A 22,640-nucleotide genomic window follows, 5' to 3' on the forward strand; every position below is an offset into this window, starting at 1 on the left:
ATATTACCTGAAAATTTCATGTGTCTAGGTCAATAACAAAAGTGTTTTTATCCAGGACCCATGTCCCCCCTTAATTCGGTTAATTTGGGGGGGGGTAGGGGGAGGGGAGAGGGTTCCTTGGTGCTTCATGGAGCATAGCAGGGTTCCCTGGAACGAACATGCTTGAGAACCCCTGCATAGTGGATTTAGCAAACGTCCTCCGACTCATTTATAAACCCCTTGCTCCCCAATACAATCGCTCGGACATAGGGCCAAGGTGGCTCACAGTGGGTACACCTGCCGTGCAGCTGAAGTATTCAGGTCTTTTCGTAGCATGCAAGAGATACTCTGAAAAATGGATGGATGCAGTGTAAGTCCCCAAAGCAAAGGGGAGCTAGGAAAGACATAATAGCGCAGGGTTCGAGATTATTTCTGACCATCTAGTGTTCCTTAATGCACTCTGCATTCAGCCTCCATTGTATTGCAACAAACGCTGCAGATGCAAGGACCAAGGTAATAACGGCAGTTCTGGAACGGTGAAATATTTATTTCTTGGGTTTTACATGCCAAAACCAGTTCCGATTATGAGGCATGCCATAGTGGAGGGCTCCGGATTAATTTTGACCACCTGGGGTTCTTTACCGTGCACTGCAACGTAAGCACATGGGCGTTTTGGCATTTCGCCTACATCGAAATGCGGCCGCTGCGGCCGGAATTCTATCCCGCGACCTCATGCTCAGCAGTGCAATGCCTTAGCTAATATTTAGATATTTTCACAATACACTATAATGCATGAGTACAAAGCACGTGTCTATCAATCATTTGAACACCAAGAACTTTTGACAATCCGATTATAATCGTCGACCAATTTGACACGCCATAATCTCAAATAGAACCCCACAATACCAAAAGTGCAAAACAAAATTCTCGCAACAAAATATTTTCATATCCCCAGCAGTATTACAGAAAGAGGCGTATGGGATTCAATGCATTTTGTATCCCTCGACAACGAAATGTCACTGAACTATAATCCCGCACTAACAAAATCTACCGGAACATTAGACCCCATATTATCTACACGTGGAACGCCAACATAGTCTAACTTAAATTGCATTAAATGTAGTCGAAATGCACTTGCAAGGCCACCGACATTTTTGTGTTAATAAAGGCAGCAAAGCGCTGGAAGCAATAGCACGCTCCAGAAACATGGTCGCCATCTTGTTTGTCGACTGCCGTTTCAAATGGCATCAGCTGCATGTGTTGACAGATTTTGCGTATCTAGGGCAGTGCATACCGTATTTACTTGAATATAATGTGAACTTTTTTCCCGACAAAACAGGTCCAAAAATTGCATGCGCATTAGAATCAAGTACGACCCTAAAACTGTGTTACTATATAGCCGTCGGCATTTCAAAATGGCCGCCTCGCACGCGCTTCGAGCCTAGCTACACTCTAGCCTAGCTGCCGTAGCTTGCTCCATGCGCTGCAGTACGTGCGCTTAGGCATTAGTCTACCGTCTGTCTTCACGTTTTGTGCGTCTGCTCTATCAGCATGAAGTACCGAGTTCATCATGATGCCGCATTTAAAAGGAAAGTGATCATGTGTGCGGAGACGGACGGAAATAGGGCCACATCATTGGCATTCGGAGAATCCGAAACTTGCGTGCAGGACTGGCGGTAACAGAAGGAGAGGATTTTCACCAGCAAAGCAAAGCGGACCGAAAAAGGCTTTAGTATGCAACGATCCACTTTGGCAATACGATCGCGAAGGGGAGAGTCTGCCGCGTGCTGTATGTTGCGCCGCTTATAGGTCGCGCTGAAACGAGAGGCATGCTACATGCTAGCACGAAGGTCAATTCGCTCGCCATGCCTCGTCACTCCAGCGTTTTGACAGCAAGTTTCCGCGGTCAACAAGCGAAATGTGCTCATGTTTGCTTGTGCGTGCGTGACACCGTGCTTGTTCATTTATTTAGCAAGCGAATGTTTGCAAGTTTATATAGCCGATAAAACTGCTATCCTTACTTCGTATAGCAGTCTACCATTATATGCTATCGCAATTCATGCTTTTCACTACCGCGCGCACATCCGGTTATTTTTTTTCGCTAGGGAGCTGGTCGCCAAAAAATTGTCCGTTCATCGCGATGTAGTCAGTGCTCTTAATCTGACATTTTTGCACTGAGTCAAAGCGCAACTACTGCTTGCCGCAACCGCTGCTGTCGAAACCGCGGCCGTTATCAACGTGATCATGAACGGCAACCTTGTGGTTCAGAAGGCAGGCGGCCGACGCACTCACCAAGTCAAAACGAAACTACCATTTGCTGCAACAAGCATGGACGAATCCGCAGTCGCTATCGACGCAATCATGGATGGCGACTACGCAGTTATGAAGGCACGCAGCCGACGCGCGCACTGAGTCAAAATGAAACTACTGTTTACTGCAACTGCTGTGGACGAAACTGTGGTGGCTATTGACGCGATCACAGATGGTGACTACGTACTTATGGAAGCAAGCGACTAGCCGTCAACGCGGTGCTACGCGCGGCGATTAACGCAACAATAAGGGCTTTGAGGGCACAAATAAGCACAAAGCATCGCGGTGTTGCTGTCACGTATCACGTACGATTGCCACTGAGGACCCTAGCGATGCGGACTGCGCCGCTTCGTTTTTGGACACTAGCGCCGTTTTTGTTCTTTCGCGGCGTGCATTTGTGGTGCTCCGCGCATTAATTTTTTTTTCCTCCGACGTATACGTCAGTGCGCACGCTATCGGCACCTACCCTATCTACAAACGGGAGAATTGCGCATGTTTGTAAGTTACGGCCTCCGAGATTCAAGTGCGAAAGCTTAGGCGCGCTGCCCGTTTTCGAAGGTTGGGTGGCTACAAGCTGCTTGCGGATTTATTGCGCAGTTCACGCACTGCCGTTACGCGCTGTGATGTGCTTTTTGACACTCGGGCATGGGTAATGGAAGTTCTGTGGATCGAGCACACCTCTTGTTCGCCATTTTAGCCACTTAATTGGCGAGCGCGGGACCATGGAAAATTTATCAGTGGCTCGCAGAACCCCGAGCAGGGGCCGGCGGAACCCCAGGGTTCTGCGGAACCCACTTTGAGAACCCATGCTGTAAAGGATTTTTTTGGGTCACAGAAAACAGGTGTGTTACAATCGAGGGCGGGTTAGAATCGAGTAACTGCAGTAATCTGCAGCTCGGTGACAAAAGTGCAGCAAGAACAAATAAATCTATGTACCACCGACATGGACTTATGGATGGTGTCCGCAGCATGAGCTGCCACGCCTATGGCTGCGATTGAGTGATTGTCCACGAATACGCGTCCCGTTTTAAGAATGCTGGTTTCGGTACCACCCAACAGGCATTGCATGCGAGGAACATTATTGCTTCATGTCCCGTGCAGAGTTACGTGAAATCTCTGTGAAAGTGATCGCACCTCAGAAAGCGATTGACCGAGAATACCGCTCCATAGCAGTGCGGTTCTATAGCCTCAACCAAGGCTTTCCAAAGTAAAATAATGGAATTTTGACAGTAAAGTTTCATTTTTCGATGCACGCTATCTGTGCTGTCTAATTTCACAGAAATGAAATTCTCGAAAAAGCAAATTTTTTCTTTGCTTTCCTCACTGATTTCATTCTTGTGGAGTTCTGTATATGAAGATTTCACAAATGCACACTAGTTTACATAACAGGGGTGGAAGCGGCCAAGCATGTTTTGGAGTAGCTCTGGGAGCAGCAAATTTGCCACTTTGGAGCAAGAACTGTCCATTTTAGCACAGAATATGTAGATGCGCTTTGGAGCAGCCTGGTAAAGCTTAACATGGCCGACTGAAAAACGGTGTTCCGTTTTTCACTTTGCAGAACATTCAAGTTTCTCAGTAGCCTACAGAAGTAGGAGAAGCAAGAAGTGAGGCGCAGAAGCAAGCTTGGCAGTTAACTGCAAGAAGCAAAACAGCACTTTATGGAGCTAGTGATCAGGTATTTAAAAGAATGATTTATGCTAATACATATTTTTTGTATTCTTTCAGAGAAAATCCAGCAGCATGCCAAGGAGAAAATTGTGAAGCAATATGCAAGAACTGTGCTCACCACTGATGCAACCTGCTCCCCCAGAGCCATTTGGTGCTTTTCCAGCTCTTGCAGCTTGTTTTGTGCTGCTTGCATGCGCTCCACAACGAGACATTGGCACAGCTTTTGCAGCCTTGCTTGGTTGTTGGCCTGGAGAGAGAAAAGGACACAGTGTTGCAAAAGGATAAAGCCTTTAGCAGGCTTGCGTGCAAATGTAATGTCAGCAAAAATTACTGGTGTTGCAGAGTCAACAACAGAGCTACACTGGATTAATCATTCGTTTTTAAAAACCAAAAGAAAGAAAAAAAAAACACAGAGGTTGCATGAGTTTGCCACAATAGATGGCTCCAAATTAATCTCTCAACCATGTGAAGCTGTTCATGGACACTCTGCTCAGTATATAAGTATATTTGCATTCCACTGCAGTGACCGGGAATCAAACTTATGACAATGCACGCAGCATCCAAATGACAGCCTTGCACCACAATGTGTAGCACCGAGTAACATTGATGACTTGCTGTGTTAGGTCGTTGATGGAGAATGTGAATGTGGAAGCGCAGAGTTCCAGTATGAGAACAGGCCAGCAACACCAAATGCGTGGTCTTATTGTGTAGGGTAACCAGCATTAGTAAAACGCTTTCAATTTAAGCCATGATGAATGTAGTGTTTTATGGTGCAAGGTCCAAGTATGGCCAAAGAGCACCAGGCCAGTTTTAATGTGTTCGAATTGGAGCAATGAATTACGAGTGGTGGATATGACGTGGCTATAAGGGGGCCTACAAGTAGTCGCTGTAAAGTGCATAAAATCTACATGTAATAAGATTATGACAATGACTACTGAGGTGTAGTATGAACATGGAGAATGCATTGCGAAAGAAATACGATTTTCAAAATATAACAGATGCAAGAATTGGCCAGAAGCACAAGTGCCTAAACAGAGCCCTTGAAACACAAGGGCTCTAAAAACTATCCTCTAGAGAGAGGATGCGCTACGAGCTTATTGGGCATGTATTATTGGGCACATGTAGCACAACATCGTTCAAAAAACTGAGGACTGCTTTGGCGTTAAAAAGTGGTTCTTCAGCAATAAACATTATGGGATGAAGAGGGATATGATAGCGGTATCAGACATTGATCCTTCCACCAAGCAAATATATACAGTCAAACCTCGATATAACGAAGTTGTACTTGCAGCGAAAAACTTCGTTAACATGGTGATTAGAGCTATCCTTACCAATTTTTGAACCAAACTTGATAAATGTAGTCACGCATGTTTAGTTTCATCTCCCAATTCCAAAAATGCAGTTATTTTTTCTGTATGTTCATTATTTCATTGCATAATTAAGAAAACAATGTCTTTTGTTCTTACAATAGACAAATAATCGCCACACGAAAATATACAAATGACATATGGATCAATAGCAGAAAGCACAAGACTCACAACATAGGAAGCACTTTTATGATTGGGTCAATATTTCTTACTTCATAGTACACTGAACTCCATTGTTTTGAACATAGCCATGCATTTGGTCACACAAAAGACCAATTTTAAAAACTTTACACAAAAAGAAAAAAAGTGCTTTCTTTGTTGTGTGCTCCAAACATCTAGCTTGATGCTGCAAAAAAGAATATTTATTCTATCTGTGATAGCTACTGATGCATCACAGTAAATCTATTGCTGGGTGTGCAAAATTAGTATCTTGCAAAAATGAAAACAAACAAATCGCTCCCACTATAGTTTTAAAAGTAATATATTATGGTTTAAATATCGACATACGAGATAAGAAGCTTGGTAGATCAAGAGAATAATAGAAGCCAAATCCGAAAATAAAATTTAAAAAGCTTGATTTTTTGGTAATTTGTAGGCCTAAAGACCCATGTCACCCCTTAAATCGAGGTTCGTTATATTGAGGTTTGACTGTAGTAAAACCATGCTGCTTACCAAGTCACCTGCCATCTGATCTGCCTGCTGCTCCTGGGAAGCGTGCACCGTGGACAGCAGTGATGAGAAGATAGAGGCATTAGCTGCCGCACTCTCATCAGCAAACTTCCTGGCTTCCAACGTGTATGCAGCAACAGCAGCTTGATGTTCCTGAATGAGGCTGCTAAGAGAGGCTGTCAAAAGAAGGAGCAGAAGTAATTAAACAAACTGCATTTAATCTGAAACACATAAATGCTGATCGCTCCCAATTAAAGCAGTTAAAATTGGTGCTAGCAGCATAGACATCAGAAGGTACCCAAAACACTTACAGTTGAAAATAAAAGAACAGCTCATAAAATGTATCACTTGGTGGGCATTGTCTTGGCCAAATTTTATTGGAAGTGCACGACAGAAAGCCTGTACTTCAAGAAGAAGAAAAAAGTTGTCGCAGTTTCACCTGAAAGACGAAGCATCAATTGCGATAGCAAATTTGAAGAGAGCTATACGGAGTAATGATAGCAGCTTTATCAGCTGTATAAACTTGGACATGCAGCAGCACCGGCAACACGCAGAACTGTTGTCGACGCCGTCGGCGTTTTGCCCGCATTCGCTCAAAATGCGTGCGGCGTTGGTGACTGTTGCCGGAGCCTCTGATATAAATAAGCACTTGGTGCCGCAGCTAAACGTCGCCTCCCTTCCCTCCCCCCCCTCCCTGACGGCCTGTCGCGCGTCGGAAGAAGGCACGTTTGCTCTACATTCAGAGGAGGAAAGAGACGCCTACTTCTGCAGCCCTTAATGGAGCACAGCGCAGAACGCGCGTTTGTTCTCCGCCGTGCGTTCACTCCCCGTGATAGCGCGCGTCCCTCGCCCCCTTTCACTCGCACATACAGCGTTCGGCGCGTGGCGACGATTTCATCTCCATTGACGTCATACGGAACCTCACGGCGACGGCGACGCCGACGGCAGAAATCTGCTTTTGAGTGTCCATATAATTGCTATCGCATTAAAGGAAGAAAAATGAAGCTCAGGCCCATTGACAACAAACCCAGCCTCTCCATCACAATGCGGCACTTACAACTACAAACTACCCAAAAATATTGCATCTATACGTGTGGACAATAACATGGCCATGGGGGCAGAGCTTCTGCAATTGTACTAGAACTGCTTCCGATTTCCATGCTTGGAACTGCTCAAAACGCTGGCATGTGGAAACGCAGCAGCAGCAGCAGCAGCAGCAGCAAGCGAAGTGACCTTCATGTGGTTTATCGCTTCAGTTTGCACTGAAGCGATAAACCAAGAACACACACACAGCACGCACAAAGCTAAGAGCTGCCGACGCACCTAGACTGTGCCCCAAACGCAGATCACTCTCAAGATACAGCCGCACAACCACATGCAGCCGCCACATACGCTGTTGCAGCTGGAGTAAACGCCGCTGCCGCCCCCCTCCGGAGCTCCCTGTGTAGTGTAAGTGTAGGTCCAATGGGCTGATCCATTACACCAGTGCCCGTCCATGCAGCCTCACTGTACAAACGTGCCTGCTGCATTCATATGGCCCTTGAATGTTGAGCGTTACGACAAAGGTGCCTTCCACAACCTTCACAACCCACATACTATTATATTGCAAACAGAGTATTTCAACAACACTGAACAGTAAGCTTGGCACACATTATGCTGCAAGAGCCACGCAAGCATGAGGAGAATAACGCAGGGATAAAATAAAAGATACTGTGTTCTCATGGGTTTCTTCTAAGCAATGGTTATAACTGTATACACCAGCACTTCGTTTTGGTTGGGTGCCAACGCAGCTATTGCCTCAATCACCTGTCATTACTTTTGGGGCGCTACCTGCGCTGAGCACGTCTATTTATGACAAAGGCACCCACGGCAACTGTTGCGGGGCCAAGTGCCTTCAAGTTAATGGGCATTTGATGCTGTATAATAACGCACAGGTTGGCATGACCTGCCAGTGTTGAATAGTTTTCGGAACTAACAAAACTCAAATGAACAAGCTTTTACTGTAACTGCTTATTAGCCTAATTTTTATTGGTTGCAACATACCTGGCAACCTGTGAACAACCTGCGGACACATCACCAAGAGGGGGAAAATGGCATACAAACATTTTTGTGGATTAATATACACTTTATTAACAATGATGTACAATTAGATGCCGCATACAAGCAACAGCAAACTTGCAAAAGTGTAAATTGACAAGCAACATTACCTTTTAGGTCACATTGAGTTTTTCAGTGACTTTATTGTTGCCGATTTTGCTTACCAGCAACTTGCTTGAAGCAGGTCAGAAGACGGTCAGAGACTGACAAGAAGCCCTTTTCCAAACTAAATTTATTTTTCCTAACACTAAAAAATAGGGCACATTCTACGATTGTTTCGTGAACTGTACGGAAAAACTGGGGAGAGTTGGCAGGTATGAAATTATACTGTTCCAACATACTGAAGTAACGAAACTTGTTAATAATTTTGTTATTCATACACCTCTAGCTACTACACAGTTATCTTCACGGATCTTGTGATGTCAGTAAGAGTTATTGAATGCCAGGCTGAAAGGCACTTACTGAATGAGCCTCCAATGCCAGTGAGCGTATCCCGTTGAGAAGCAAGCTGTGTGGTGAAACTGGATTCAATTTCATCAAAAAGCACACTTGAGCTGGCGGCAAACCTATCTTGCCGTTCCTTGTTCGTCTGGTCAATGGTAGATGTGCGCTGAAGCTTCTGCTGCAGCAGGTCAATGTCGGTTGTGGTGGTCTGTGCCACGCCAACCAACTGGGGGTACAAAAAAGGAAAAGGTGTATAGTTGTCTTTCCAACGAAAACATTGCCTTCAAGCTGCAGAAGCGCAACAAAGCTGTGTAGTCTCACTGTAAGCAAGGCAGACAGAATGCACTCACAATCAACATGTGCATCTGTCCACAGCATTAGACATGTCATGGACAGATCGCCTTCTTCACTGCAGTGTTATTTCCAGCCCGTCCTCACCATCATCGTGCATACCGAATCAATGCAGTAAATCAACTGCATTCAGTGCTTGCATGGACTGGTGGGCCGGGCTTTTGAACATTATGCTTGTTACCGTCACTCGCGGTACATTTGTCTGCGTTGAATCAAGTCCAGTCAGAGCGACCAACAATTTTTTCCTCAGTTAACTGTTCCGTTGTAGCAACGTTGACAGCTACGCAGTCGCAGAACATTTGGCTTTCAAGCGCAAAACAGTGATGCTACTCGCCCATCCCCTTTCGGAGCAGCTTTTGGAGCTGCCAAAAATACATTTTGAAGCAGTAAAAATGGACTTTCGGAGCAGTTTTATGAAAGCTATTGTAAACTATATTATATATGGGGCTTTTACAGTGGGCAATGCATGTGAAAGGAGTAAGTAGACACCTGGTTCATAAATTCAATCCAAACACTAAAAATGACCACCACCGCCCCTGCCCCACACCCTTTCATCGCAGTCCTTACTGTGAACTGCTACGAAGTGGTGGTGTACTAAGATGTGCTTAAAAAGCACTTCAGTCACTGAAAAAAGCACAGAAGGACTTGGAGACGCTACATGCCGAATTCGGAAGAGTTTTGAAAACCTCCAGCGTGATCTTGCTCCTAAGAATGCATCCTTTAATATGGAGCACTTATTTGCGGAATGTTACCGCCAGCAGTATAAAGTTTATATGAAATGAATTTCATACCCCTAGCAGTATGAAAAATTTACTTAGTTTACCTTGTGCTGCAATTCACTAATAATCATCGACAGTCAACGTCCAATTTTTCGTACCCCTTATCGGCTGGGAAAACGTTAGAAAAATAGGGCAGTAAAAAAAAAAATGAATGCCTTTTACTGTCCCCAAGGGCTCAAATCGCCACAGCCACGTCAGAAATAGGTCTGAAGGCCTAACAGTACACTTATTAGGTGTATCGATGCTCATACTGCAACAGGAGACTGTGGATACACGCATGTATAATTAAGAAATACATACTATGTCCCGTGACAATTGCCCCTTCCCACTCGTGGTAAGCTTCACCGCAATACATCGCGTCTACTTCACCGCGTAACACTGGGGTATTGAGTCGAAGCTGACTTTCAGGAATCGGCACTATACAAAGCGTCAGTGGCGTAGCCAGAAATAAACTCGTAATATAAAATGCTCTCTCTCTGTGTGTGTGTGTGTGTGTGTGTGTGTGTGTGTGTGTGTGTGTGTGTGTGTGTGTGTGTGTGTGTGTGTGTGTGTGTGTGTGTGTGTGTGTGTGTGTGTGTGTGTGTGTGTGTGTGTGTGTGTGTGTGTGTGTGTGTGTGTGTGTGTGTGTGTGTGTGTGTGTGTGTGTGTGTGTGTGTGTGTGTGTGTGTGTGTGTGTGTGTGTGTGTGTGTGTGTGTGTGTGTGTGTGTGTGTGTGTGTGTGTGTGTGTGTGTGTGGTGTGTGTGTGTGTGTGTGTGTGTGTGTGTGTGTGTGTGTGTGTGTGTGTGTGTGTGTGTGTGTGTGTGTGTGTGTGTGTGTGTGTGTGTGTGTGTGTGTGTGTGTGTGTGTGTGTGTGTGTGTGTGTGTGTGTGTGTGTGTGTGTGTGTGTGTGTGTGTGTGTGTGTGTGTGTGTGTGTGTGTGTGTGTGTGTGTGTGTGTGTGTGTGTGTGTGTGTGTGTGTGTGTGTGTGTGTGTGTGTGTGTGTGTGTGTGTGTGTGTGTGTGTGTGTGTGTGTGTGTGTGTGTGTGTGTGTGTGTGTGTGTGTGTGTGTGTGTGTGTGTGTGTGTGTGTGTGTGTGTGTGTGTGTGTGTGTGTGTGTGTGTGTGTGTGTGTGTGTGTGTGTGTGGTGTGTGTGTGTGTGTGTGTGTGTGTGTGTGTGTGTGTGTGTGTGTGTGTGTGTGTGTGTGTGTGTGTGCGTGTGTGTCGTGCGTGTGCGTGCGTGCGTGCGCGCGTGCGTGTGTGTGTGTGTGTGTGTACACCATGCAAAGACAAACTCCTAGCACTCCCCAGACAAGAATGCTTTAACAACGAGGACGCAGGTTTTTGCATTGCTGAAACAATAGTTTGCTTAAGTATAACAAACGTTTTTCATTCCTAAGGCGTGCAGCCACTTCGCGTCAAATTATGCTATCATCCTTATGCTAATTTTAAAAATGGTGATAATAAATATAAAATTTCATTTACAAATTGATGCATTTATATAATGCATGTCAATGAGCTAGTTGGTACAAGACTTGTAAAAATGAATAGTGCTAAAAACGGGGCCAAACAAAAACAAGAAAGTGCACTATTGTGTGTCATCTTGTTTGCAGGCCAGACTTGTTTGACGAGATGTTTGCAAGTAACTTGCGATCATGGTATAGTAGTCATCATGCGATGCATAATTGTTATTTGATCAAACCCGGGAATTGATGAGGCAGGCAGTCCGAAGCAGGGTTGTTGCTATTTAGAAGCCTTTGTGAAAATTACGGCATCTGTAGTTCACAGTAAAATAAAGGCAAGAGATATTAAAGTGTCGCGTCTCCCGACACCCACATATTGTGAAAATTGCTGAGACGTTTAGTTAGGATGAACTCTCCGCAGCAAGCAGCACGTGTTACGACGGGGTAGGTGAGCTTCAGCTAGGCAACACTGGCCACTGCCGTCTGGTGTCGAGCGATCGGGCAGTAACGAGACGTTCTATGTCCATAATTATCCGCCAACTTCGTTCTTGACGGACTTTACACGCGTCAATAACGTCCTTAATATATTTTTCCGTGCGCTAATTGGCGTTCTGTAGGTCTTGTCCCGTTTCTAGCCGTTTTCATTCTTAACAGCGTGTACAAACTACAGCCCAAGAGCAAGCTCTTCTCAAGTCTATTAACATAAGAAAAGTCAGAGACAAGGGAAAGAAATAAAAACGGGAAGGGGGGGGGGGGGGGAGCTTATGCATTTCTAGACAAGCAAGTCGCAATATTTTCAGAATGCTTTTTATCCACGCACTGTGGCCGACAATTCAGTCAGGTACCACAAATGAGAAGCTCTTCGATGACACGAAGGCCTGGTGGGGAGCAACAATGCCCTCAAGTTTCATGCACATGCTCGTCCCATCTTTATCTGTGTGTGGAATTTTTAGCGCCATACAACCGTCCGAGACACCATACAGCTTCCACAACTTCTGCATGACCAATGTAAAATGGTGAGCGGAGTGCGGGGTAAGGCTCGGTGCCAGCTTGATCTCTCACTCGCCTGAAAAGCGAAGTTGTCCCGTCGCCTAAGCAACCCACACGCGTCAGGGGGGAAGGTACTGATTATAGACAGCAACACACAGAAGAAACAGCAACACGATCCTTTGACTCGGTCCACCGCTGAGCTAATGGAGCCGCTAGTCCATGCAATGCCACTTTAGATGGTGTGGCAAAATGCCGCTTGAGAGCATAGTTCCGTTTTTGAAAGCCCGAGCAATCCTTTCAGCACAGAGTGGGTGCAGATTTATCATTTTGCTGAAATGCAGCAGGATGTAGCAGAGTTAGCCTGTCGGCGCAAATGGCAATCACAGACAAAACCAGCGTCATGAACAGCATTCCACAATGCTACTACAGCTTTATTGGGCAAGGAATCCACAATGGTAATGCCGTCCAAGCCGTCTAGGTCGTCGCCACTACTACTGGCACCAAACGAGTGGTGCCGGCAGTACTTGGTGATGGTGTTTGCCAAAACAGCCATCCATGCCGCCTGCAGCATCGCATGTATAATTATCAAAAGCCGGTTGATGACACTTTCGGTAGCCCACTTTAAATGTCATGATGACTCCTTGGTCCAGCAGTTGCACAACAGATGTACAGTTCAGCAGCAGCAAGCACAGCTCGATGTTGCGGAGAGCGAGAGTATAATGTGGTGGGCTGCGCAGTTGTCCAAAATGAGGCATATTTTGCAGCCCTGCTTGCTCAGTCACTCGTCTCATTCCCGTAGCTACTGTGCAAAAAAAATTTCTTGCGTCATCCAGGCCTTGCGTTTCGAAACATGGTTTACCGCAAATTTCTATTTCCCCTTGAAGCAATGGTGCAATGCACTTTTTCAGATCACAAGAACTGGCATCTTTTCTGACCAGTCCATGTTAGAGCAAATCAGCACAGTCACACGGACCTTAATTCCTGAGCTTGCCAACGTGACAGCGTTCATCTCGAAATGATGAGGGTCTCCTGAGGCAGCATTTGATAAAATAGTAGTCTCGTCTGCACTGAATAAGTACCCCACACTGCTTTTCTAGTAGTGGTCCAATGGTGCTTTGAACCCATGCTACTGCAACTTCTCAGTTAACAAACTTGGCTTCAACACTGAAAATCACACTGACTGTGTCGTGGTGTTCCTTGAAACACTGTAACAATACAGCACTCTCAACAATTTTTTCCTGCACCATAATGCAAACGAAGTCTCTGGCTTTCCTCTGAAGATCTGCACCGCTAACAAGAACATTCATGGCCCGTGTGTCCAAAGACCACTTCAATACAGCTTTTTCTAGACCTTCGATTCCCGATGTTCGCACTTTCTGCAACCTTTGACGACATGGGCAACAGCCCCAGTAACGCTCAAAATCGTCAACAACGTACATGCTCAGCGCAACGCTGAAGTCTTCCACCACTTAGTGATAGTGTGCTGTTTAGCATCACGTGCAGTCCACGAATGACTTAATCAGTTTGAAGTAGTCAGTATATTGTTGTTCTCAAGTAAAACTGGCACGTCATACTTGCTGCAAGAAAATTGATTACTTCATTATAACACAGTGGGATATAATGAACTAATGGATATAATAAAATTTGACTGTACTTTTCGAAAAAGTATTCAAATCTGTATAACAATAACTTTGCAATCATTAATGGAATTGCCACGGTATGGTATAGGAACTACAGTGCAATGGTAACAGTCGTATCCATTTCATTTAAGTCAAATGCTATCGATAATGCGATTGATCTTTTTACCTCTTGAGCAGTTGCAGTAAGCACAGCCTCCGTCTTGCAGTGGGCCTGCACAAGGTAAGCCTGCTCTTCTTTCTCAATACTTGTTTTGGATAGCACCTGCAATAAGTGGTTCATTAATTAAAATTGCAACTGCAACACAAAGACATGGGGTAAACTTCTACACATGATATGTCAAAGAAAATATGGAGCGAGTGCATGTTAGTATGACTTCTATTTCAAGTGCGCTTGTCATTTGTAGCAAGAGACAAAACAGACTAAACTTATGTTAGAAACTTACCTGCTCTGTTGCAACCAAGCTAATCTTTGCGCTGTGCAGCTCAGCTGTTGTTGCATGGAGCTGTTCAGTAGCTTCAGCCACTTGTTGCTTTGTTTTCTCAAAGAGTTCTGTTACCTGTAGGACAATACAAGCAAATCATGTAAGAGTATGCATACTTGATTTGAGAAAATGTTTGCTGTTAGGGCATGCATTTACGCTAATCTACTGAGAAGACAGCCTGTTTAAAAGACGCCTCATTGCAACACGATGTAGCAATTTGCCTTCAAAGTAATTTGCTACAATGTGCGTTTACAAATTCACCTGAATTCAAATCTTCACAATCCATCGCTCACTGACTGCTACGTTGACAAATACATACCACTACAGTAGACTTCCACTAATTCAACCCCGCTTGAAGGTCCCGGCCAGCTCCTACACATTTCTATGGGCCCAAGCTTCAGTAGTTATTCCAATCTCAAAATTAGCTTTCGTCGAATAATTCAAACTTGATTGATTAGCTTCGCTGCAATACAGTCATATTAAGCAGTGAAGCATACCAAGAATAAAAAGGGGCTACTGTACGTACGTGCCATCTCCGGTCACAGCAAGAGCACCTAGACACCTAATACACATACTGGCAGTCATTCTGAGCTGTTTCCGACATTTCTGTGGTGATTTGAGCCCTCGTTTCAGCCACCATGCACGTCTTGTATACGAGACCGTTACCGGGGCCTAGTACACGTTCCTGAATTACACGCGCACATGCGCTGTGTAATGAGAAGTGGAGGAAAGCCATCTGTGTTTTCAGAAAGCTAGTGAAAAGGAAGTCTGAAAGATAAAAAATAATCAGAAAGTTGAGGGGACATTGAAGGCCTGCCAGTAAATATATTAGGCGTCTTGGTGCTCATACTGTGTCTGAAGGCTGCGCATGTAAATTAAGGAACATGTGCCATGTCCTGTAATTTCTTCGCTTGGTATAATTCACCGCATAACATGGCTGTATTGCTGCAAAGCTAACGCTAAAGGCAAATACTGCCAAGTTAATCAACGGCACGCTTTTTTCGGCAGTTTGTTTATTTCAACTCTACAAATAATTGAGCTAGTTTCATTGGTCCCATCAGGATCTAATTCACGGAAGTCGACTGTATTGTGAACAATGTGCTCAAGGAAGCCAGTGTTTACAGTGCAGCATCAACAATTAATGTGCTCTAGCATGTATTGTAGAGGTGTTGTGCCACACCGCGTGCCTTCATTGAGGTGACATATTGTATAAAGCTTTTCGTCTCCACTTCATCTGCTCCAAGAGTCCGCTCTCGTCCATGACCCAGAGTCGCAATAGTGGATAGCGGCGGTGGGATTGGCGAACTAGTATCTCAACAGCGGATGGCAAGCTGCGAGATACGAGACCCTAAGACGCCTGCTACACCGCTTGATGGCAGCTACGAGACCGACTGGCGTCTAACACTTTGGCTGGGTGAGTGCCCGATGTTTGCTTTTGATGTCGCCAGACCTCTAGCACAGACAGATGCTTTTTTTTTTTTTTTTTTAGTAGACCGACTTAATAATTTACCTTCTTTAAACAGTGGATTTTAGTTCGAAGCAAGGGTAAAATCAGTGGGCAAGCAGCACGAGGAACGAGATCATGGAGGAATTCCAAGTTCAGGACCAAGTTCAGGCCGAAAAACGAGCTTTTAAAGCATCTAAATGCATATTTCCTAGTGGGAAAATTGCCTTTGAGAGACGCGAGAGCGATTACAGAAGGAGGGAGCACAATTCAATGGGAAACGAGCACATTTTTACCAAGAATTATTTAGCTCAACATAATGTTGTGGTGCTAAAACATGCGAATCCATGCATGCTGACGAAGTAATGACAACAAAACTAGATGATGAAGCGGTGATGACAATAGTAAGACCATTACAGCATCACGACGATAGTATGACCACAAACCTCTCTAATCTCCTACTTTAGCTTTCCAGTTTTCGAGGCTGGGCGCTTAAATGGCGCGAACTGTAGCAGTGCACATAGAGACGGAAATTTGGGGAACTCGACCACGGCAGAGCGTTAGGAGTGTGCAATGCTCGCTCGCTAAGCTACACCAGCCGAAAACAGCAAAATGGAAGCATTGCAATGAAGAGAAACAAGCTCAGTAGCCTGTGCAACGAGTTGGCCCCGTTTACCAAAATTTTCAGCCATAATGAACCCACTTGACCAAAACACAGGAAAGTCACATCGCGAAAAGGCTTTGCTGCACCAGCAGAACGCTTGTCCATATAGTGCTATTATGAAAGTTGTGTGTTCTCACCTCTTAGTTTTGAAAGCGCCATTTCAGCAATGGCCGGAGCCACCACATTTTAAGCACGTAGCAGCCCTACTCTCACACACACCTTTTAGGTACTCCATGTGCACTTGACGAGTACGTGTAATGAATGATGTCACTTGTTAGATTAGTTGGTTTTTAAAATAGCAGCAAACACCTTTTGGAGCAGCTTTGGAGCGCATTATCGGAAATGTATCAGGATGTAGCAGGATTGGCCTTTTAGAGCAGTTTGGAGCAGCGATCACATCACTGTGCATTGTCTGGTGGTGGGGGTGATGTGCCACACCGCATGCCTTCATCGAGGCGGTGGGCGCACTACTGTGTTGTCATCCGTTTGTCTTGAGAGCCCGCTTGTCATACACTCTTGTCATGCTATGCGAATTTTGGTGCATACCAAGTTAACGAAACAACCATGAGACCCCACAAGGCATAAAAAAAAAAAAAGCAGTATTCTGAAAGTGAACAACCACCATCTTTATGGCCAGATGCCCAAGTGAAATCTAATCTTAGCAGAGAGAATTGGAATATTCAAGCATGTCAGGAGATATATGGGTTTCTGAGGCCCACTACAAAACCTGAATGGGATACTGCAGAACAAAAAGAAAAAGAGCAAGAGAATGTAACTCACAGTCAGAAGCTTTGCATTTAGGGACTCTATTTGCGCTTGTTTTTCCAAGATGTCTTGCGACTGGCTGGCAAGTCTCTGCTCCATGGTCCTTGCAAAGTACAAGTGTAAAAATTTTGCATTTACGAAAAGCAGTGCATGAAATGCAACAATAAATTAGTGTTCAATTCAAACACAAGCAAAAACACTGAACATCTTAACTTGCTCCACGAGAATAGTAAAGCAAGGTCAGCTTGCAATTAAAGCGACTTAACTATGCAGCATACTACATACATAAGAGGTTACAGAAAGAAATGCTAGCTGAAGTGCAACTGTCTCAAATTTATTACAATTATTATAAATATGGCCAATATTTTTGGAGATTTGTTGCACATAAACAAACACCACCAGTGCTTCAGCAGAAAATTAATGTTGCTAGCATAAAGTGTCTATTTGAAACAGAACAATCAAATAATTTAGAAATCTCAGTTTACAAAATTACTATTCCTGACAAGGGAGACAAGGATGTAAAATGCCACACCTCCACTAAAAAAAGTACCTGTAGTTTTCCTGGTCCACACAAACACCATTATTATTTCTGGTTGCGGCCAGGTCTTTCTGGAGACGCTCAATCTCCTCGATGTACTCCTGCAATTAAAAACCAATATTCTGAGCCTACTGTTATGCAAATGAAGAAAAACAACAATGCATGCAATCCCTCGCATGCAATTTGCTCCACAAGTAAGGCACTGCAGGCCCAAAAGTGGTGAATATTAGTCAATCCCTACTCCAGTAAAGTCGTTTCAAGCCTTGGATGAACACTGACGAGATATAGAATTTAAGCCATATCATAACATTACCTTACTACAATGCTAAAAAACAATATTAGCATGAGAAGCCAGAAAAGATGCAAAAACGAAATAAGAGCAGCAGCACCGCCTTGAACTTCAGCCCTGTAAAGTTGTTTTAGTTTTTTTTTTTTTCAAACGGTAAATACAGACCGCATGAAATTCAAACTTTTGCTCCTTTGGAAGAACTTCCAATGAGCCACAATGATTCAAATACACCAGTTGTCATGTGTCAATGCTTTGCATCTGTGTCACTATGCAGCCTTGAACAGGCACAGCATAACCTGCACCTAATGAGGAACGGCATACTACAGCCGTAACTGTAAAAGCAGGTGAAGGAAAGAGTTTGAAGCAACTGCAGCGAAGGAATGGTCAAGCTTGCAAAGTTAGCAGCAAAAGGGTACGTAAAGACTGGCAGTACACGCATGTAACAAAAAGGAATAAGCACTACTTGGGCAACAAATATTTTAGAGACTATAAGAGGACATTAATGAGGGGTGTCTAAAAGCTGAAGAAACAGCCACACAAGGGAAAGCAGAGGAAAGAAAAAATTATAGACAACGAAAAATAAGCCAGTCTTGCCTTGATGAGTGCCTGCTTGGTCATCTTTTGATTCACTTCCGGACGGTTAGTGATGTTCTTGGCACGATGGGCATAGTCCAGCGTGCTCAAGGTCTCCTCCAGATTGGCCATGTCAGGCGAGATTGTCGCTATCATGGAAGTCTTTGTGTGGCCACCCAGAGAGTCCTGCAAGAGCCGAGTCAGCTTGCTTTCCCTGCAATGACAAGGTAACAATTGTATTTCATACCTAGCAATCTGCAAACAATGATCCCTTTGTATCACAGTGGCAATAAATGTTGCAAAAAGGAAGTGCTCTACCGCAACCTCTGTAAGCTAGTAGGAGCTCTTGTCAAAACAGCATCATACTTGCTACACTATAGGGCTTCGATAGAGCCAACATAGATGCAAAACCTAAGCAGTCATGAATCATCAAAAAAATTAAAGTGTCCGGAAGGAAGCAAGTTCCCACGCATATTATGGTTTTAGTTTGCTAAAGTAAAAAAAGCAATGTTTCAGTTTACTGTGTCCACATGTCAGAAAAAAAAATGTCCAAGGATGCCTTTACGTTTGATTTTGAGGAAACAGCGCAGTAGCAGTTTTTTGTAGCCTACTGAATAAAGGAACATCTGCATATTGAACTCAAAAACATAATGCAGTATCTCCTACAACGTAAAATAAGACTACAATTTAGAAATGCCTGAAGTACAAAAGGCTTGGCCTCTTTTGTTAGCATTCGGAGAATGACTGTACTATAAAGCCGAACGCATTTTAGCGAAATGCTTCGGGCCTCTGAAATTGTTTGTTACGCAGGTCACTCTGTTCAAAGGTTGTGCACTGCATAGCTCACAATAAAACTGGGACAGAATTATTCTTTTAATATAGAGGTGTTCAATTGTAGTCACATTCCAGTGCTATGACAATAAAGGTGTTGGGCAGAGGTCCACCATCCAATGCACAGAACCAGAAGAAAAGCATAGCTACAACCGACTGACAAAAAAAAAAAAAATCCTTCCAGACCCAACTTCAACATCTAGTGTGGCCGAGGTAAATAGAGTGGACCAACTTTAATCTGTTTCTTTTACAGGAACTGCTTAAAGTTGAAAAGGGTCCTTCTGTATATGCTAAATCGCCCAAAAGAAAATGACAAGCTACCGTTGTCAGCCTGCAGGTCGAAAGCATCTCCAAGCGATCTGCAATTTCCTCTATGTTGTGTCTGTCACTTACACAATCCTCTGCTTTCCTCAATAGCATTTTCCTTCACTTGGCAACCAGTCTGGTCATCTGCTCTACTCTGGCCAACTCCATTTGTTCATCTAAACTCAATTGGAATACTTATTGAAGTACCCTCAGGGGCTCATAGGGCATTACACATGAGGTGAATACATTCATGTTCATATAAATCACTGTACCATAAGCAACGACATTATTAATATGACGTAAAATAAAGTTTGTAATTAACAGTACAGGTTCCTCTGATGGGTGGTCAATAATAGAGGCCTTGAATGACTGCATCTTCAATGCAGGTGATGGCACCGTGAAAGCGGTTCCATTTTTCGGGTATAAAGGAATCGTAAAAGAGGCTAGTATTGCAAAAAAGAATGAAGACTTTAAATTGCGGTCGATCCATGCCAACTCTACCAACCTCGGCGCTCAACACTCTTGTGTTTTCTTTCGAAAAATTTTAGGCATTTGCATACAACACGAATAGTCATTCCACAAAATATTTTTCCAGAAAAAAAGTTTTCCACTGGCTTAAGCACCGTCTGAACTTTCTTGTAAGGCAAGAAAGTATATGCCTTTTATTGTGCATACCTTCGTGCCTTACAAGTTGTACGCATTTCATGTTGTACGCCGACACCCAAAATTTTTAGAAAGAAATTGCAGAGGTTAGAGTGCTAAGGTTGGTACAGTTGGCATGGAACGACCCATTGATGACCAGTGCGGGGCGACAACTACAGTTTGTGTTTATGTTCGAAAGGCGAAGATTAGGTTTCATTAGTGAAACACTGGCAGTACTGGAATAAATTTATGCAATAAAGCAAGCTGAATGATTCCGGACAATCCATGGAATCCGCAAAGTCATGCAGGCCCAGGTCCCAGACAGCAAACACATACTTGAGGTTAGGCTAAATAGTTTCATATAACGAATTTACTTAAATAATGCTCACTGTTTTTGTTTTTTTTTCCCAAGCAAAATTGATGCAAAGAGGGGAGTGTAATAAATATGCAGAGAAATTTTTACGACAGAATGTTCAAGGTGCTAAATCGGTTTTCACGCCAGGCACTGTCAACTCAAACAGCACTTGCATTTGAAATAAGAGCAGGGGCTCTTCACAAGCAGGAACTGCAAAGACTCATTATTTGCAGACACTAGCGGAACCGGGAGTCACAAAAGTGACTATGGCCCAACCTATTCAGAGTTGTCAACATGGACCTCGGAACAAGCAGACGACTGTCTCTGCAGCAATTTAAGGGCGAGATGACTAATCGAAACAAAAATTGTCATTTTTGATGGCTAGCGGAGGGAGGGGGGGGGGGGGGGGATGCGAACATAATGCAAGTAAATAGGGTATAGTAATAATTGTAAATAGATTGGCGTTTCAGTCAAATTGCTGCACAGGTATCCAAGTACACAATTAGCATTGTTAGTGATACAATTAACACGAGTATGCCATGAAAGTTCATCTGTTATGTGTAGAACGGGTCATCATAACGCACTTTGAAGACTGGAGTATCCAGTAATGTGGTACCAAATAAAGCATCAGACGTTCACGATTCTTTTGGCCACAGTGGTATGGGTCATAATTAAACCTGTCAAACTGCCCCAGAACAATGGCCCAGCTGTATGTTACCAACAGTTTTTAAAAAAGTGCAGAGTGTCTGTGACTCCCAGTTTCCAGTAATGAACCTCTGTATATCTGCAATGAAGAGGGCAAACTTTTGAATTGCTTCAAGCGCGCTCACTTGAACTACACAAGTGTGCAAGAATTGTCTTTGATGAAAATTAAGCAAACTAGATAATGTGGTGCTTTTTCATCTCATTTAAAACACACTGGAGAAAAGCGAACATTTTGTCTACACTAATAATACATGCGCGAGATACAAAGGATTAAAATTCGTAGAAATCCCGCTGACATGTTCTCGGGAGAAGGGAAGAATAAGCATCTACTCTTATACAGGCCTTGAGTACACGCCCTTCCTGGGATACATACACACTCTAACGATGATAGGCGCTGCAGCACGCAAGCAGCAGCAGCAGCAAATTTGGAAGAGCCAGACTGAGAAGAAACACGGCTACTTTCAGCTATCGTGCTGTTCCCTGCTTCAGGAACTTGTCTGTCAAATTGCTTGAAGCAAGTATTCCTCTTGTACCCTCGGAAGACTTCAATTCGAACGGGAGGGTTCAGATACCAGTGAATGAAACTTGTTTAGAACAGAACTTTTCGGAAAACTCAAGACACAGAATCTTAAATCAAGCCCTAATTCGTAAAGTTTACTGAATGAAACACAGCCAGCTGTGTTTACATTGCTTGAAGTGAATCAGCTATACAACAAAATTCTTGCAGAACATCCGAATCAGAAGGAGGTGGCCAAGTTGACGCACATTCTGCACACAACGCTCAAAGATGGCACAAACTGAATACGGCAGGAACCAATCTCAATACCTAACTTTGTGGGGATGCGCGACTCTCGCGCGTCTCCTGTAATCCGGCTTCACCGCGTAGCTAAGTGCCGACGGCGGTCGTGGTGGTTGCGGCGCATTGCGAGAGATGGCGCGAGTGTCGCGATGCTGGCACCGGCGGGGTGACTTGGGAGAAAAACATGTAGGTAAAGGTCGGAGGCGCTCTCTCTTTGGCTCGGGATCGGCGGCCAACACGCACGAACGCTTCGCGCGTGCGCCGGCCCGCTTCGCGCGACCGTCGCGCGAGGTTTAGAGCGGGACACCGGTATGGACGAACACGGATCGTTCGAGCGCGCCACCGTTCGCGTGACTGTACACGTGAACGACTAGGCAATGGTGTCATAGCATGGGGCGAACGTATTCGCTCGCTATCGGGTCGCGGTGAGTCGGACTTCCTTGATTTGTCGCGCGCCCGTGTGAATGTTCAATTGGTAGTAATTCGGCTAGTGTGTAATAGTGTATGAAAGGT

At 44.3% G+C, this 22,640-nt stretch overlaps 1 protein-coding gene across 1 annotated transcript in view; it reads right to left on the reverse strand.

Moving 5' to 3' along the window:
• LOC119439750 (kinesin-like protein KIF11) overlaps positions 1 to 22,640 on the reverse strand; it is a 59,683-nt gene that overhangs the window by 25,324 nt on the left and 11,719 nt on the right. The window contains exons 8-15 of the mRNA XM_049660876.1: positions 18,511 to 18,703; positions 17,640 to 17,728; positions 17,105 to 17,192; positions 14,178 to 14,291; positions 13,901 to 13,996; positions 8,553 to 8,760; positions 5,997 to 6,169; positions 4,076 to 4,204 (exon numbers count right to left, since the gene is read on the reverse strand). Of these exons, the coding sequence (XP_049516833.1) occupies positions 4,076 to 4,204; positions 5,997 to 6,169; positions 8,553 to 8,760; positions 13,901 to 13,996; positions 14,178 to 14,291; positions 17,105 to 17,192; positions 17,640 to 17,728; positions 18,511 to 18,703 (1,090 nt within the window). The remainder of the gene's footprint in view (positions 1 to 4,075; positions 4,205 to 5,996; positions 6,170 to 8,552; positions 8,761 to 13,900; positions 13,997 to 14,177; positions 14,292 to 17,104; positions 17,193 to 17,639; positions 17,729 to 18,510; positions 18,704 to 22,640) is intronic.

Source organism: Dermacentor silvarum, chromosome 1 (genome assembly GCF_013339745.2).
Source record: "Dermacentor silvarum isolate Dsil-2018 chromosome 1, BIME_Dsil_1.4, whole genome shotgun sequence".
NCBI classification, from domain to species: domain Eukaryota; kingdom Metazoa; phylum Arthropoda; class Arachnida; order Ixodida; family Ixodidae; genus Dermacentor; species Dermacentor silvarum.